The sequence below is a fragment of the Schistocerca cancellata genome, chromosome 2 (genome assembly GCF_023864275.1).
Source record: "Schistocerca cancellata isolate TAMUIC-IGC-003103 chromosome 2, iqSchCanc2.1, whole genome shotgun sequence".
In the NCBI taxonomy this organism is placed as follows: domain Eukaryota; kingdom Metazoa; phylum Arthropoda; class Insecta; order Orthoptera; family Acrididae; genus Schistocerca; species Schistocerca cancellata.
This window is the reverse complement of record NC_064627.1, coordinates 695545817-695565004: the sequence shown is the minus strand read 5'-3', so window position 1 is coordinate 695565004 and position 19188 is coordinate 695545817. Positions and strand designations below refer to the sequence as shown.

The window sequence follows — 19188 nt, the reverse complement described above, 5'->3', positions numbered from 1 at the left end:
AGCACCGTGTCACATTTCCTTATCACAGACAGTACACAACACTCAAAATGGCGCTGTGTAATAACTAGTCACTGCATGTCTCAACTAAATTGTAAGTCAAAGTTTTTGCAATGTCATTTACATAGCAAATCGACAAGTACATATACAGTAAGAGTAACGTATTTTAAAATATTATTATCAGTCTTATAAGAATTGGTCGACACTTGACATAGGAATCGATGTCCATAACTCTACATCATAGCAGTACCTAAAGATTAAACAAATTTAGAAAAAGTATATACGCCTTCTCCATAATAGTTAGAAAGTCAGTTGCTCCCCATACATCACAAAAATTGATTCACGGTAAATACGAGTACAGCAAAATGATACACAGAATCCAGCAGATTGTGTCAATGATGATTTTAATTTCAGAGATAGAAAAGTGCACTATTTTCAAAGTCAATATTTTCAGCGTTGTGGAATCAATTACAAACACAAGGTAAGTTGACCAGGAAAATACGCCTTGAAACAGCACAACAGATTTTTGTAAAGTATACAAGAAAAAATTATTTACTTTAATAAGGCCAAAATCCAGAGGTTTTTCTTTCAAAAGTGGAAAAGTTCTAAACTTCGGTTATATACGTGAACAGAGAGCTCCGTTCCATTTACACGTAATTCACACAGAATATCAGTATAAACGTAAAATTCTGGAAGTCAAATTGTCTCACAATTTATACCACAATACATGGACTATATTTCTGTGTTCCGGTGAAATTGGAAATTTCCAGGTTTATGATTTTTCAGCCGGGTTCATGTTGCTATTTTCTTTCCTAACTCTCTGAATCACGGGTAGCGAGTAGGTGGGCCACCTATCACTGTCGAAACAACCTACGTGATAGACTCTGCTGTCGTGCTTCCAGCACTCTCGCTATCAGCTGGAGCAGGGAATCTAAGTGACTGTGCATTTTTCTGTGTTGTTCGAGTTTCCTGAGAAGCGTTACACGATATAATTTTTTGTGTTCGTCTGGACATAAATGGTTCTGTAATATGTGACGAGTTGTAGAGAACTTTTGGTCAGTGTGCCATGTCCCTTAAAGGGCGTTTTCGTTGGCACAGGGCTTTTAAAAACAGCCGGGAACGTTGCGGATTGCAAAGAGAAGGAGGCACACCTCTGACGGTCTTTGAAGGTACAACAGTCAGTACTGCGGCCATTATTATTCGCACTGATCCACGACTCAACATTAGACAGCTTGATGGTATTCTGGAAGTGTTCACACTCTTTTAAAGGAACCTTTTCACATGTCTAGAATATGCACACTCTGGATACCACGACTGTTTATCGCAGATCAATAGGAGAATCGTGTTGATGTGTTCTGCTATTGGAAACAGTATGTTGGAGGTGAGGGTGGTGCACGGTAGCAAAACATAATGAGCCAACTGACGATGGGTCACATTCCAAAGAAGACCAAATATCTGTTGGACGGTGGAAGCTTCATCAGCTAATACCAGGCCTCACGTTACCCAAATTGTAGCAGAGATACATGTGATACCATGAGACTTTTAGGTAATGAAACCCTGGCAGTAACGTTTAAGAGGCGAGGACGGCCTTCATCACGACTTCCAGGGGCGACAACGGTGATGGTAGAATTGAATCACATTGGGTGGACAGAATATTGAACCTCTGAAATAGAGTTTTTAGAAAATGACTACTAGTCTTTACTGAACATTGCTTGTACTAATTTTCAGTCTTTCCTTAGGTAGATACTTGAAACACAGTCATTACAATGTTATTGTCTCGAATATTTTGCTGGGAAACTGGACATCGTAACCTCCAGTATTTTTATTCAACCGGCAGCAACAGTCTCCCAAAATTTCTCCACGACTGATTTCTGCTCTTAAGCCATTTTCAAGTGCTTGCAAAAGAACAACGGGAGCCCATCTGTCAGTTGCACCACAGCCCGCCCCCGGTAGCTGAGCGGTCAGGGCGACACAATGTCAATCCTAAGGTCCCGGGTTCGGCTCCCGGCTGGGTCGGAGATTTTCTCTGCTCAGGGACTGGGTGTTGTGTTGTCCTAATCATCATCATCATTTCATCCCCATCGACGCGTAAGTCGCCGAAGTGGCGTCAAATCAAAAGACTTGCACCCGGTGAACGGTCTACCCGACGGGAAGACCAAGTCACACGACATTTATTTTTATTAGTTGCACCACATACCCTCAAACTACCGCTGTCCGTGCGTCTGGCACACTGCAACAGTCAGAGTGACTGCTGTTATTCAGTTGAAAAACCGTGAAAATGGCCAAGGGCTGAAATCAGTCGTGAACAAATATTGATGCAATTGACACTGCGGCTCAGCGAAAGAAACACAGGTGAAGGAAGATGTGTTAGCTAGGACCTGAGAAGCTCCGTCGAACCAGGATCGAAGGGGCGATCTAGATCTCAAATACGAAAATATGAAATGAGGAATCGGGGCAATGACGAAAATATGAAGAATGCTGTAGGGGAGTCTAATCCGTGGTCGATGTCTCTTCATCGAGGAATATATTGAGATCGGGACTGGCCATTACAGATTGGTCAGTAGTTAGTGGAGTGAGATGGCGAACGTATGTACAATTCCGAGGAATATGATGAAAGGGTACCCTGGATATGAGCACTACTACACAGATCAGAGAAGACAGCTGATCGAGAAGATACTCCGCCCAAGTGGCCCGCGAGTCCTGGGTGGACAGAGAGACGCCGTGACGTCACTGGTCGCCAGCCTTGACGGAGATGGCGGGCGGGGAGAGCGCGGCGCGCAGCTTCTGCCAGAAGAGGCGCTGCTTGGCGGGCTCGGGGTCCCACTCGAGGTAGAGGCGCGTGCGCAGCAGGTGGCGCAGCGTGGGCGTCAGGTGCGCGGCCGGCACCTCGCCCAGCTTGACGATGACGAGCGCGCCCTCGTCGCCGAAGATGCGCTGGTGCTGCGCCAGCGTCGCCTCCCAGCGGCACCACTGCGAGCGCGCGAACGCGTCGCTCACCACGAGCAGGGTGCGCCGACTCAGCGCCACCGACTGCAGCACGCACTCCGAGATGGCCGAGCCCACCTGGAAGTCGCGCTCGAACACGCACAGCTTGAGGAACGGCTCGTAGTTCTCGAGCATCGCCACGAGCCGCACCACGAAGTTGCGGTCCTCGCTACTGTACGACACGAAGGCGTCGTACTGGTAGTTGGTGTACGACTGCAGGGCGCGGTCGGCGCGGCCGGCGCACGACCGGCCCAGGAGGTCGGTGCGCGCCAGGAAGAGCCAGTAGCGGAGGTAGGCGCGCTGGTTGTAGCACACGGCGGCCACCAGCAGCACCAGCACCAGCAGGGAGCCGCCGACAGCGCCGGGCCACCAGGCGGAGGTCTTCACCGGCGCGGCGGTTCCGTCCAGCAGCGCCTGCAAGAACTGCGAGAGGTTGCGGTCGCGCCACGCGTCCGGAGAGTAGCACGCGGGAGCCGCCTCGCCACTCAAGTTCCCTGCACTGCCCCCGTTCGCGCTCAGCCACTCCCTGACGTTCTTGTACAGCGGCGCGTAGCAGATGAACGGGTTGTCCCCCAACTCCACGCGCGCCCGGCCGGAGAAGTCGTCCAGCATGGCGGGAGACAGGTACGTCATCCTGTTAAACGAGAGCAGCACAGTGTCCAGCCTCGTATTGTTGTCGAACACCCGTCCTCTCTTCCACGACTCTAGCTCGTTGTGGGACAAATCGATTCCCAATAAATTCGTGAGGGGCGCGAAAACGGCGCCATCGATGCTGTGTATACCGTTTCGCTCCAGGCTCAGGTACTGCAGACTCACGAGGTGGACGAACACACTCGGGTCGTCGGCAAGGTGCGTGATACCGCAGTTCCCCAGCAGGAGTACTTCGAGGCTGTCCAGTCCTCGGAACACTCCCGCCGTGAGATTGATTCCCGACAGGCGGTTGTCCTCCAGTGTCAAGAAGCGCAGTCTGTTCAGATCGTGGAAGGCACCCACCTCGATCCTAGAAATGTGGCCGTGCTTCAAGGAGAGTTCCACGTCCAGGTTGGTGAGGCCACCGAACGTGTCTTTCAGCAGGAAGTGTATGTTATTGTAGGACAGGTTGAGGTAGGAGAGGTTGTGCATGTGGGCGAAGCTGTTCTCGCCGAGGACGAAGACGGACGGGGACGGCTTCTCGCGCGAGTTGGCGGAGAGGTCCAGCGAGCGCAGCTGCGGCAGCAGGCAGCCGGCCGAGGCGCCGGGCAGGCTGTTGCCGCCGAGCAGCAGGGTCCGCAGGTGGGGCAGCAGCGCGGGGTCGAGCGCGCCCTCCTGCACCGACACGGCGGCCACGTCGCGCAGGTCGAGGTGGCGCAGCCGCGGCATGGCGGGGAACGCGCCCGCCGACAGCGTCTGGAAGCGGTTGCCCGCCAGCGACAGGTTCGTCACGCCCGACCGGCCCACCGCCGACAGCAGCTCCGGCGGCGGCCGCTTCTGGAAGCCCGCGCCCGACAACTCCAGCACGCGCAGCGTCGAGTTGCCTGCAAGCCCGGCACACGCGTCTTTCAGAGATCTGCACGACACTGATAGATGAACTGTGTCACATATGAAATGTTGAAAATTCAACAAATGCCCCGAAACGTTAAACAAAAATGAAAGAACTCCGTCTTCAGGCCACAAGTGGCCACACCACAACTGCAATATCGATCGTTTCTACAACTACCTTACTGTGTTTTACCTACCCCCTTTTAGAAGGAGGCCCTTTCTGTGGTTTCCTGAGACCATCTAAAAAAAAAAAAAAAAAAAAAAAAAAACCGCCCAGTCCCTTCCAACAGCCCCTGCTACCCATGTAGCCGCTTAGTGTCTAATGAACTCCTGACCTATTAAGCGGAACCCGGAAACCCACCACTCGATGGCGCAAGTCAAGGAATCTGCAGCCTATACGGTCACAGAACCGAGTGAGCCTCCGATTCAGACCCTCCATTCGGCTCTGCACCAAAGGACCACAGTCGGTTCTGTAGACGATGCTGCAGATGGTGAACTCCGCCTTAATCTCTGAAGCAAGACTGGCAGTCTTTACCATTTCCGCTAGCCGCCCGAAACCAGAGAGAATCTCCTCTGATCCATAGCGACACACGTCATTGGTACCGACATGGACCAGCACCTGCAGCTGGTTGCACCTCGTACTCTTCATGGCATCCGGAAGCACCCTTTCCACACCCGGAATGGCTCCTCCGGCATGCACACGGAGTGCACACTGGCTTCCTTCCCCTCCTTGGCAGTCATTTTCCTAATGGGCCCCATTACGCCCCTGACGTTGGAGCTCTTAACTGCAGCTCCAAATTACTTTGGAGCCATCCTCAAACGATGATATCACGACAACAATCAAGCAGGTAAAGAATGGAAAGGCCCCATGGGCAGAGAACATTGCATCAGATCTTCTGATTACTGACCCAGACATAGCCACAGATGATCTCCGCCCTCTTTTGATAAAGATCCGGAATTTGGAGAGCATGCGACGGGAGTGGAGAGGATTCCTCACAAAATTTCCCAAAAAAAGAACACAACTCCGACAATCTTAACTGGAGGGGAATCACCTTGCTTACGATTTCAAGCGAAGTTTTGGCGAGAAGAATCCTTAACAAAATCAAGGTGCAAGTTGAACTACAGATAAAAAAGCAGTAAGCTGATTTTAGAAGTAATCCTTCGTCTACAGATAAAATAAACACTCTTAGAGTCATTATACAACAGTCAAATGAATTTGTCACTGGTCTTCACATTCTTTTTCTAGGCTCTGAAAAGGTCTTCGACTCCACTAAATGAAATCACTCCGTCTTCAGGCCACGAGTGGCCTACCGGGACCATCCGACCGCCGTGTCATCCTCAAGGAGGATGCGGATAGAAGGGGCGTGGGGTCAGCACACCGCTCTCCCGGTCGTTATGATGGTATGCTTGACCGAAGCCGCTACTGTTCGGTCCAGTAACTCCTCAGTTCACATCACGAGGCTGAGTGCACCTTGAAAAATGGCAACAGCGCATGGCGGCCTGGATGGTCACCCAGGAAGACTGCACTGCAGTTCCTTCTCTAGATTGTCGCACAGATGACAAAATGGTAGATATCGAAATAGACGACAGAGGGTTAGAGAAACAATTAAAATCGCTCAAAAGAGGAAAGGCCGCTGGACCTGATGGGAGACCAGTTCGATTTTACACAGAGTACGCGAAGGAACTTGCCCCCCTTCTTGCAGCGGTGTACCGTAGGTTTCTAGAAGAGCGTAGCGTTCCAAAGGATTGGAAAAGGGCACAGGTCATCCCCGTTTTCAAGAAGGGACGTCGAACAGATGTGCAGAACTATAGACCTATATCTCTAACGTCGATCAGTTGTAGAATTTTGGAACACGTATTATGTTCGAGTATAATGACTTTTCTGGAGACTAGAAATCTACTCTGTAGGAATCAGCATGGGTTTTGAAAAAGGCGACCGTGTGAAACCCAACTCGCGCTATTCGTCCACGAGATTCAGAGGGCCATAGACACGGGTTCCCGGGTAGATGCCGTGTTTCTTGACTTCCGCAAGGCGTTCGATACAGTTCCCCACAGTCTTTTAATGAACAAAGTAAGAACATATCGACTATCAGAAGAACATATCGACTATCAGACCAATTGTGTGATTGGATTGAAGAGTTCCTAGATAACAGAATGCAGCATGTCATTCTCAATGGAGAGAAGTCTTCCGAAATAAGAGTGATTTCAGGTGTGCCGCAGGGGAGTGTCGTAGGACCATTGCTATTCACAATATACATAAATGACCTTGTGGATGACATCGGAAGTTCACTGAGGCTTTTTGCGGAGGAGGATCTGCAGCGAATTGACGCATGGTGCAGGGAATAGCATGAATCTCAATGTAGAAAAGTGTAATGTGCTGTGAATACATAGAATGAAAGCTCCTTTATCATTTAGCTACAATATAGCAGGTCAGCAACTGGAAGCAGTTAATTCCATAATTATTTGGGAGTACGCATTAGGAGTGATTTAAAATGGAATGATCGTATAAAGTTGATCGTCGGTAAAGGAGATGCCAGACTGAGATTCATTGGAAGAATCCTAAGGAAATGCAATCCGAAAACAAAGGAAGCAGGTTACAGTACGCTTGTTCGCCCACTGCTTGAATATTGCTCAGCGGTGTGGGATCCGTGCCAGATAGGGTTGATAGAAGAGATAGAGAAGATCCATCGGAGAGTAGCGCGCTTCGTTACAGGATCATTTAGTAATCGCGAAAGCGTTACGGAGATGATAGATAAACTCCAGTGGAAGACTCTGCAGGGGAGACGCTCAGTAGCTCGGTACGGGCTTTTGTTGAAGTTTCGAGAACATACCTTCACCGAGGAGTCAAAGCAGTATATTCCTCCCTCCTACGTATATCTCGCGAAGAGACCATGAGGATAAAATCAGAGAGATTAGAGCCCACACAGAGGCATACCGACAATCCTTCTTTCCACGAATAATACGAGACTGGAATAGAAGGGAGAACCGATAGAGGTACTCAAGGTACCCTCCGCCAAACACCGTCAGGTGGCTTGCGGAGTATGGATGTAGATACAGATGTAGATCCAAGTGCCGACCACGCCCGACAGCGCTAACTTCGGTGATCTCACGGGGACCAGTGTATCCACTGCGGCAAGACCGTTAAACAAAAATGAGATTGTTAATTTTCTTATTAATGTAGGCGTATTAATTAATACAGGAAATGCAATTGCAGCTACGAATATAACTAAATTCGGCTGTACATTAAAATGACGACATGAAAATTTTTGCTGGATTGGGACTCAAACCCGTATTTCTCACTTTACGCCAGCTGTCGCCTTAACCGCTTCGGCTATACAGTACAACAATCACGGTCAGCCCTAGACTTCCCTTTCTAGTGTCACAACCTGCAATCGTATGTATTTATTGAGAGTCGATGGCCTGGAGCTGCGAAAAAAGACATGCATGCATGTCCGAAGGAACGTTATATTGTACTTCTTAATAACACAGGCATTGCTATTTCGTCTGTCCCGATTAAGGCCAGCTTACGTTTCAGCAGTTTTTGCATTTTTAATTCGGGCTTTTAAGCTAGCCTTATCGGCAGTAGTAGAAAGTAAATTTATTTTCAAATGTTTTTTATTCCAGTCTTTGATCACAAAATGAATTCTTTAGACGATGACCGGTTTCAATCCGTAATGACCATTCTCAGACCTATAATATACGAGGTGCATTCAAGTGCTAAGGCCTCCGATTTTTTTTCTAATTAACTACTCACCCGAAATCGATGAAACTGGCGTTACTTCTCGACGTAATCGCCCTGCAGACGTACACATTTTTCACAACGCTGACGCCATGATTCCATGGCAGCGGCGAAGACTTCTTTAGGAGTCTGTTTTGACCACTGGAAAATCGCTGAGGCAATAGCAGCACGGCTGGTGAATGTGCGGCCACGGAGAGTGTCTTTCATTGTTGGAAAAAGCCAAAAGTCACTAGGAGCCAGGTCAGGTGAGTAGGGAGCATGAGGAATCACTTCAAAGTTGTTATCATGAAGAAACTGTGGCGTAACGTTAGCTCGATGTGCGGGTGCGTTGTCTTGGTGAAACAGCACACGCGCAGCCCTTCCCGGACGTTTTTGTTGCAGTGCAGGAAGGAATTTGTCCTTCAAAACATTTTCGTAGGATGCACCTGTTACCGTAGTCCCCTTTGGAACGCAATGGGTAAGGATTACGCCCTCGCTGCCCCAGAACATGGACACCACCATCTTTTCAGCACTGGCGGTTACCCGAAATTTTTTTGGTGGCGATGAATCTGTGTGCTTCCATTGAGCCGATTGGCACTTTGTTTCTGGATTGAAAAATGGCATCCACGTCTCATCCATTGTCACAACCGACGAAAAGAAAGTCCCATTCATGCTGTCGTTGCGCGTCAACATTGCTAGGCTACATGCCACACGGGCAGCCATGTGGTCGTCCGTCAGCGTTCGTGGCACCCACCTGGATGACACTTTTCGCATTTTCAGGTCGTCATGCAGGATTGTGTGCACAGAACCCACAGAAATGCCAACTCTGGAGGCGATCTGTTCAACAGTCATTCGGCGATCCTCCAAAACAATTCTCTCCACTTTCTCGATCATGTCGTCAGACCGGCTTGTGCGAGCCTGAGGTTGTTTCAGTTTGTTGTCACACGATGTTCTGCCTTCATTAAACTGTTGCACCCACGAACGCACTTTCGACACATCCATTACTCCATCACCACATGTCTCCTTCAACTGTCGATGAATTTCAATTGGTTTCACACCACGCAAATTCAGAAAACGAATGATTGCACACTGTTCAAGTAAGGAAAACGTCGCCATTTTAAGTATATAAAACAGTTCTCATTCTCGCCGCTGGCGGTAAAATTCCATCTGCCGTATGGTGCTGGCATCTCTGGGATGTATTGACAATGAACGCGGCCTCATTTTAAAACAATGCGCATGTTTCTATCTCTTTCCAGTCCGGAGAAAAAAAATCGGAGGCATTAGAACTTGAATGCACCTCGTACAAATATATACAGCTAGTGTGTCTTTCAGCATAATACAGCAATATGTAGTGGTTAAGTTCTTAATTTTTTTCCTTTTATTGTATTTCGATTCCCCCCAAAGGGGGCGGGCTTGCAGCAGCTTATTACGCTGCTCTGCAGCCTACAGACTTTTTAAAACGTAAGGAGAAGTTAAGAAACAATAAAGGCAGGCGATGAAATGGGGACTTAAATTGTAAAACGGCGGAAAATTGTGGAAAGTTAAAACACAAAGTAAAGGGTTGGCAAAGCGAATAAAATACACAGGATGCAGACAGGTAACATAGTAGACAGACAATTAAAAAACATGGCGACAGTCTGGTTTCTATTCACAAGAGATATAAAATCACACTCAGCGACAGTATGATGGCCGTTCGCAACACTTCGGAAAAGACACACAACACTGAACACTCACTGTAAACACTGCACTAAAATGTCGGCACAAAGAGGACACACCATAGCCTAGGGGAGATGGGGGGGGGTGGGCTGGGACAGTTGAGGGGGGGGGGAGCAAGAAGGGAGGAGAGGAAAAAGGAAAGGGGGAGGAACCAAAGGAGGGAGAAGACTCATAAGGGCGGGGGGGGGGGGGGGAGGGTCAGGGCAGACGCGAGAGGGAATCGGAAAGGCAGAGGAGGGAAATGCAAAAGGACTCGGGGGAGAGAAGGGGGGCAGAGAGAGGGTAGGTGGGAAAAAAAGAGGATGGAAGGGAGGGAGACGGAGCCCAAGAAAAGGATGGAGGAAAGGAGGGGGGGGGGTGAGAATCAGAGTTGATAGGAGGTATAAATGGAGGGAGAGAGGGCATCATCCGGGAGGGGAGTTGATGGAAGCCACCTTGGGAAAGAAGATGAAGGGTGTAGAGATGGAGGGTAGAGGGGACACAACAGTGAAGACGTGGCAGTGGGCTGGGAGAGGAGAGGAGCAACCAGGGGGTGAGGGGGATGAAGGCAGCGGGAGGTGAATAGAGTATGCGGATATGTTCGAGGAACAGGAGCAGATGGGGGAAAGGAATGAGGTCATAGAGGATCCGCATGAGGAACGGGAGGCGTATACGGAAGGCGAGGCGGAGTGCATGACGCTCAAGTATCTGGAGGGACTTATAGAATTTGGGGGGGGGGGGCAGATACCCAGGCAGGACTGGCATAACAGAGGATAAGTTCTTAAGATCGGCGCACGCCTAAATAACAACCTGGCGGCCGACCCAACACAGGGCGCTGATCATTGATCTGTCCTTTTTTCAGCTGTCATATAGACATTTTATCTTTCATAGACAATTTATAGGTTGCTACAGGCAATGTAATACGTATATTAATTGTTGACCGTAAATTCACCATAAAAAGGATCGGTCCTATTCTATTCATATATTTCCTTTCAATAATTTTATATGGGTAAATTTATTCGTCTTTTAATGTATCATAATTTAGTTTCTATGATAGTTATCAATTTTAAAAGTTTGCTACATGTATTTTACATAATGTGTTTTTATCGGATTATGTTTTTTGCTTAACTGATGACTACATCTAAGCCGACAGTAGCGACATCTAGGGATGATGTAGGCAAACAGATGTTTGGTAGCTACTGTACTTCAGTAGCCAGTTGCAATAATGACTGTGTAGACGATGCGGCCTATTCTACACTTTATTTTAGATCTATATGACGATGCTACGCTGATTATATTTATATGTTTTGACGATGCCATTATGACCTTATCACTTTAGGAAATGGTGTAAAAAAGGTACGTTTTACCGTATTTTCTGTACATCTCCCTGATTGTATGATAGTATATTGTGATACGTATTGCTGTATTATGTTGAAAGACACACTGCTCAATAGGTGTATCTATTTGCACATTATAGACCTGAGGATGGTCATTACGGACTGAAGCCGGTCATCGTCTAAGGAATTCATATTGCGATCAAAGACTGGAATAAAAAACATTTGACAGTATTGGATCACTCTTTGTATACGCCACCATGTCGCAGTTGGTAAATTTATTTTTCTATTACGGGAAAGAAACGAGATATTAAGAACTGCGTAATTTTACTATTGTCAATAGTTAAAATTTGATCATCAAGGTGGCCTCATAAACATCGTGCAACTTAATTAAGGGCTATTGGGCATGTGTAACATGGCACATGCTATTAAATTATTATGGGACTAGATAGTAAACGACACTATCAAATTAAACGTTGTTATACTGTTGTAACGAAGTAATCTAACTGAATGTGACTTATTTTAGTACATAAGTAGTAGTGGTGAATAAAAAGTTTAAAGAAGTAAAACAAATAGAAAATTAAGTACGAAAATTTCAGTTAAACTGGTAGTGAAATCTCATGCGTCACATTACAGGTAACGAAAGCATCAACATTTTCAAAACATAAGAACACACAATCTTCATGAACGTATTCCTTGCACGTTACGGGCACCCACGTACCTAAAACTCGATCCATAAATCTCTAAGAGTACGAGGGAGTGGAGATCTTTTCTGAACAGCACGTTGCAAGGCATCCCAGAATGATCAATACTGTTCATATCTGGGGAGTTTGTTGGCCATCGGAAGTGTTTAAACTCAGAAGTTCCTGGAGCCACTCTGTAGCAATTCTGGACGTGTGGGTTGTCGCATTGTCCTGCTGGAATTGCCCAAGTCCGTCGGAATGCACAATGGACATGAATGGATGCAGGTGATCAGACAGGATTCTTACGAACGTGTCACCTGTCAGAGTCGTAGCTACACGTATCAAAGATCCCATATCACCCCGACTGCACACGCCACACACCATTACAGAACTTCCAACAGCTTTAACAGTCCCCTGCTGACATACAGGGTCCATGGATTTATGAGGTTGTCTCTATATCCGTAGACGACCATACTCTCGATACAATCTGAAAAGAGATCCGTCCGACTAGGCAACATGTTTCCAGTCATCAATAGTCCAATGTCGGAACTGACGGGCCCTGACGAGGCGTAAAACTTTGTGTCATGGGCCTTCAGCTCCAGAAGCCCATATCGATGGTGTTTCGTCGAATGGTTCGTACGCTGACATTTGTTGATGATGCAGAATTGAAATATGCACCAATTTGCGAAATGGTTGCACTTCTGCCACGTTGAACGATTCTCTTCAGTCGTCGTTGGTTCTGTTCTTGCATGATCTTTTCCCGGCCGCAGCAATGTCGGAGATTTGATGTTTTACCGGATTCCTGATATTCACGGTACACTCGAGAAACGTCCGTACGGGAAAATCCCCATTTTATAGCTGTCTCCGAGATGCTGTGTCCCATCGCTCTTACGCCGACTATAACATCATGTTCAAACTCACTTAAATCTTGATAATCTGTCATTGTAGCAGAAATAACCGATCTAACAATTGCGTCAGACACTTTTTCTCTTACATAGGCGTTGCCGATCGCAGCGCGTATTCTGCCTGTTTATATATCCCTGTATTTGAGTACGTTTGCCTATACCAGTTGTTTTGGCCCTTCAGTGCATATTCTTTACATGAGCGCTCCGTGATAGTTTCTCATCCAGGGTTACCCCTAGATGCTTCACTATCTCCTCTACGGGTAGAATTTTGTCCAAAAACTTTATACCCTATTACGTGTCCTGGAAATGATCGCCGGAAGGATTGACTCAGCATATGGAAAACTCCATTTAAAAAAGGGTAGTAACATAAGAGTGCAATGTTAAACGTAGAGGAAACAGCAGATGGGTGGAAAGATTTCACTGAAGGCCTCTATGAGTGGAAAAACTTGATAGATGGTTTGACAGAAGTAAAAATAGGAATCGTTGTCGAAAACATAGGAGGTGTCGTATTTAAGTTAGAATCTAAAAGAGCTGTGGAAGACTTGAGATAAAATGAGGTAGAAGGGATAGATAACATTCCATCGGAATTTCTAAAATCATTGGGGGACTTGACAACCAAACGACTATTCATGTTGGTATGCAGAATGTATGAGAGTGACGACGTATCATCAGTCTTTCGGAAAAATATCATCTAGACAATTCCGGAGACAGCAAGGGCAGATACCTGCAGAAACTATCTCACAAACAGCTTAACAACTCATGCATCCAAGCTGCTGACAAGAATAATGTACACATAAATGGGAAAGAAAACTGAGTATCTATTAGACGACTACTAGTTTGACTAGGAGAAGCAAAGGCACCAAGAGACAGTTGTGAAACTGCGCTTGAATATGGAATCAAGGATGAAGAAGAATGAAGACACGCTCATAGCATTTGATATCGAAAAAGCTTTTGACAATGTGAAGTGTGAAAGATGTTCGAAATTCTGAGAAAAACAGGAGTGAGCTACAGGGAAAGAAGGGTGATATGCAATATGAACAAGAACCAACAGGGAACAATAAGACTGTAAGACCAAGAAAGAAGTGCTCGGATTAAGAAGGCTGTAATCCAGGGATGCAGTCTTTCGCCTGTACTATTCAATCCATATTCAGAGAAAGTATTAACGGATTTGAAGGTTCGAGAGTCAGATTATAATTCAGAGTGAAAGGATATCAATGCCAAGATTCGCTGATGACGTTTCTATCCTCAGTGAAGGTGAGGGTTGAGAAGAAAGAACGGTCTAATGAATGTAGAATATGGACTGAGAGTAAATCGAAGAAAGATGAAAATAATTAGCAGAAATGAGAATAGTGAAAAGTGTAACATCAAAATAGATGATCATGAAATAAACGAAGTTAAGTATTTCTGCTACCTAAAAAGCAAAATAACCAATGACGGAGGGAGAAAGGCAAAGATGGCGTTATCCAAGGGAAATAGAGATATCTAGTGGTATCAAACAATGGCTCTAATTAGAGGAAGAAGTTTCTGAGTCTGTATGTTTGGAGTAAAGCATTGGATGACAGTGAATCATGAACAATGTGGAAACCGGAACAGCGGAGAATAGAATGTGGTGCTATAGGAGGAGGCTGAAAATCACATGGACTGTTAAGAAAAGGAACGAGGAGGATATCCACAGAATCGGCGAAGAAACAAACATTTGAGAAACACTGACGAGAGGAAGGAGTAGGACGATGGGATACGGTGTTAAGTAGTCCAAAGTACTAGAGGAATTGTGGAGGGCATCAAACAAGTCAGAGGATTTTTAAAAATGTGTCCTGGATATGCTTCCTCGGGGACTGGCTACAGTTTTCTGCGACTAACCCTTAGATCCTGTTTCCTGCAAACGCACTGTTTACTTCATTGTTGGGCTGAGAAGCCGTTGTCGATGTACAAATTCTATTCCTTGAATCTCCATCCTCAGATTTGGGAGGCACATTGCCAATTTATCTTCGAAATGTCTCCCACACGCTTAGATGGGGCGCAACAACAGCGGATACATATTATATATAGATCATGGCTTCTCAGCCTGAAGGTTTAAACTGAAGGTCCTGATATTACTTTTTGTTTATATACATGTATCTGATGAAACAAGAACAAAACTGCCTTTCCAATAGTGCAAGTCGAAGATCATGTATCAAAAACGCAAGGACGCTACACAGATCCCTGCGGTAAACAAAGTCTCATTGCTTAAAATTATCTGTGCTGTTGCTATGTTGCAGACATGGAACTTATATTCTCTTCTATCTGTCATGCAGATAAGGTGAAACCTATGAGCTTGCCGTGTCTACTATTTCAGAAAAGTTTGACTTTTGTCTGAGGTACACTATGACGATTTACACTGACCTGACAAGTCATGTGAGACCTCTTAATAACTCGTAAGACCTCCTTCTGACCAGCGTAGTGCAGCATCTCAACGTGGCATGGATTGAACAAGTCGTTAGAAGTCCCACGCAGAACTATTGAGGCTTTATGCCTCTATAGCCGTCCATAACTGCGGAAGTGTTGCAGGTGCAGGATTTTGTGCATGAATTGACCTCTCGATTATATCCCAGAAATGTTCGGTGGGATTCACATCGGGCGATCTGGGTGGCCAAATTATTCACTGAAATTGTCGAAAATGTTCTTCAAACCAATCGATAACAACTGGACCAGGTGACATGGCGCACTGCATTCCACAGATATTCGATCGTTGTTTGGGAACATGAAGCCCATGAATGGCTCCAAATGGTCTCCGTGTAGTCGAACATAACCATCTCTAGTCAATGATCTGTTCAGATGGACCAGAGGACTCAGTCCATTCCATGTAAACACGGCCCACACCATTATGGGGCCACCACCAGCTTGCACAGTGCCTCGTTGTCAAATGGGGTCCACGGCTTCGTGGGGTCTGCGGCACACTCGATGCCTGCCATCAGCTCATACCAACTGAAATAGAAACTTATCTGACCAGACCACGGTTTTTTAATTTAGGATTCGGTGTCACGAGCCCAGAAGTCTCTCTGCAGCCGATGTCGTGCTGTTAGCAAAGGCAATCGTGTCGGTCGTATACTGTCATAGCCCATTAATACTAAATTTCGCTACTGTCCTAATAGATGCGTTCATCGTATGTGCCACATTAATTTCCGCGGTTATTTCACAGTGTTGCTTACCTGTCAGCACTGACAACTCTACGCCAACGTCACTACTCTCGGTCGTTAAGTGAAGTAGTTGTCTGTGGTGAGAAGTAATACCTGCAGATTAAAACTGTGTGCCGGACCGAGACTCGAACTCGGGGCCTTTGCCTTTCGCGAGCAAGTGCTCTACCGACTAAGCTGCCGAAGAACGAATCACGCCCCGTCCTCATAGCTTTAATTCAGCCAGTACCTCGTCTCCTACCTTCCAAACTTCACAGAAGAATTTCATTCTAGAAACATCCCCCAGGCTGTGGCTAAGCCATGTCTCAGCAATATCCTTTCTTCCAGGAGTGCTAGTTCTGCAAGGTCCGCAGGAGAGCTTATGTGACGTTTGGAAGGTAGGAGACGAGGTACTGGTGGAATTAAAGCTGTGAGGAGGGGGCGTGAGTCGTGCTTGGTTAGCTCAGTCGGTAGAGCACTTGCCCGCGAAAAGCAAAGGACCCGAGTTCGAGTCTCGGTCCGGCACACAGTTTTAATCAGCCAGGAAGTTTCATATCAGCGCACACTCCGCTGTAGAGTGAAAATTTCATTCTAGAAATTCCTGCAATTTTGGATTCTCGGCACACTCTAGACACTGCGGATCTCTGAATTTGAATTCCCTAAAGATTTCCGAAATGAATGCCCCACGCTTTTAGCTCCAACTACCATTCCATGTTCAGAGCTTTTTAATTCCTGTCATGCGGCCAGAATCACGCCAGAAATCATTTCACACGAATCGCTCGAGTACAAATGACAGTTCCGCCAATACACAGCGTTTTATACCTCGTGTACACTGTACTACCGCAGACTCTATGTGTTCATATCACTGTCCCCTGACTTTTGTCACCTTTGTGGATATCACAAACACAAGGCACTGCAGTTCCTTCTCTAAATCCTCGCACAAACGAAAAAATGGCTGACATCGAAATAAGTGTCCAAGGAATAGAAAAGCAACTGGAATCACTCAACAGAGGAAAGTCCACTGGACCTGACGTGTTACCAATTCGATTCTACACAGAGTACGCGAAAGAACTTGCCCCCCTTCTAGCAGCCGTGTACCGCAAGTCTCTAGAGGAACGGAAGGTTCCAAATGATTGGAAAAGATCACAGGTAGTCCCAGTGTTCAAGAAGGGTCGTCGAGCAGATGCGCAAAACTATAGACCTATATTTCTGACATCGATCTGTTGTAGAATTTTAGAACATGTTTTCTGCTCGCGTATCATGTCATTTCTGGAAACCCAGAATCTACTCTGTAGAAATCAACATGCATTCCGCAAACAGCGATCGTCTGAGACCCAACTCGCTTTATTTGTTCATGAGACCCAGAAAATATTAGTTACAGGCTCCCAGGTAGATGCTATTTTCCTTGACTTCCGGAAGGCGTTCTATACAGTTCCGCACTGTCGCCTGATAAACAAAGTAAGAGCCTACGGAATATCAGACCAGCTGTGTGGCTGGATTGAAGAGTTTTTAGCAAACAGAACACAGAATGTTGTTCTCTATGGAGAGACGTCTATAGACGTTAAAGTAACCTCTGGCGTACCCCAGGGGAGTGTTATGGGACCATTGCTTTTCGCAATATATATAAATGACCTAGTAGATAGTGTCGGAAGTTCCATGCGGCTTTTCGCGGATGATGCTGTAGTATACAGAGAAGTTGCAGCATTAGAAAATTGTAGCGAAATGGAGAAAGATCTGCAGCGGATAGGCACTTGGTGCAGGGAGTGGCAACTGACCCTTAACATAGACAAATGTAATGTATTGCGAATACATAGAAAGAAGGATCCTTTATTGTATGATTATATGATAGCGGAATGCACTGGTAGTAGTTACTTCTGTAAAATATCTGGGAGTATGCTTGCGGAACGATTTGAAGTGGAATGATCATATAAAATTAATTGTTGGTAAGGCGGGTCCTAGGTTGAGATTCATTGGGAGAGTCCTTAGAAAATGTACTCCATCAACAAAGGAGGAGGCTTACAAGACACTCGTTCGACCTATACTTAAGTATTGCTCATCAGTGTGGGATCCGTACCAGATAGGGTTGCCGGAGGAGATAGAGAAGATTCAAAGACGAGCGGCGCGTTTCGTCACAGGGTTATTTGGTAAGCGTGATAGCGTTACGGAGATGTTTAGCAAACTCGAGTGGCAGACTCTGCAAGAGAGGCGCTCTGTCCAGGTTTCGAAAGGGTGCGTTTCTGGATGAGGTATCGAATATATTGCTTCCCCCTACTTATACCTCCCGAGGAGATCACGAATGTAAAATTAGAGAGATTCGAGCGTACACGGAGGATTTCCGGCAGTCGTTCTCACCGCGAACCATATGCGACTGAAGCAGAAAAGGTAGATAATGACAGTGGCACGTATAGCGCCCTCCACCACACACCGTTGGGTGGCTTGTGGAGTATAAATGTAGATGTAGATGTAAAATAGAGCCCTGCGGTAAACCACGTCCCATTGCTCCAAATTACAAGTACTTGTTGCTATGTTACGTACATCTGAGTAATTTACTCTTCTGTCATGCTGTCAAGAAGTCAATAAATCACACGTGTCTGGTGTTTCACAATATTTTGAATTTTGTGTCGTGTAAACTGTAGCTATTACGTGAAAGAGTACGTCGCTACCTTCGACCAGTGCCGACACGAGCTCCGTGAGCGTGGACTCGTTGAGGGCGTTCCCGCTGAGGGAGAGCGTGCTGAGGTTTCGCAGCGGGCCGAGCGCCGCGCTGTGCACGAAGTCCAGCTGGCAGCTGTCGAGGCGCAGCTCGCGCAGCGGCGACCCGGCCAGGCGCGCCAGGTCGCCGGCGCCCACGGCGGCCAGCGGGTTCTCGCTGAGGTCGAGCGCGCGCAGCGACGGCAGCGCCAGCGGCGACAGCGCGGCCGCCACCAGCGACAGGCTGGAGAAACCGTCCTGCACGAGGCGCAGCTCCTCCAGCGCCTCCAGGCCGGAGAAGGCGTCGGCGGGCAGCGCGCGCAGACGCGGGCAGAAGGACAGGGAGAGGCGGCGCAGGCGCGACAGCCCGCGGAAGGCGGCGCCGGGCAGCGAGCGCAGGCCGTGCCAGCCGTCCAGCCGCAGGGTCTCCAGCCGGCGCAGCGCCTCCGCGGCCAGCGTGGCGGCGGGCAGCGCCTCCGCGGGCGACGACAGCGCCAGCCCCAGCAGCGG

The 19188-nt window shown here is 47.1% G+C and overlaps 1 protein-coding gene across 1 annotated transcript; it reads right to left on the bottom strand.

Annotated features, from left to right (window-relative positions):
• Positions 1–954: 954 nt before the first annotated feature.
• LOC126157704 (toll-like receptor 6) lies at positions 955–19005 on the bottom strand (the record flags this gene model as incomplete). The annotated part of the gene is made up of 2 exons (XM_049916393.1): positions 955–4496; positions 18651–19005. Coding segments are annotated over 2 exons (2127 nt in total), but the record flags the coding sequence as incomplete, so codon positions are not given.
• Positions 19006–19188: the final 183 nt, after the last annotated feature.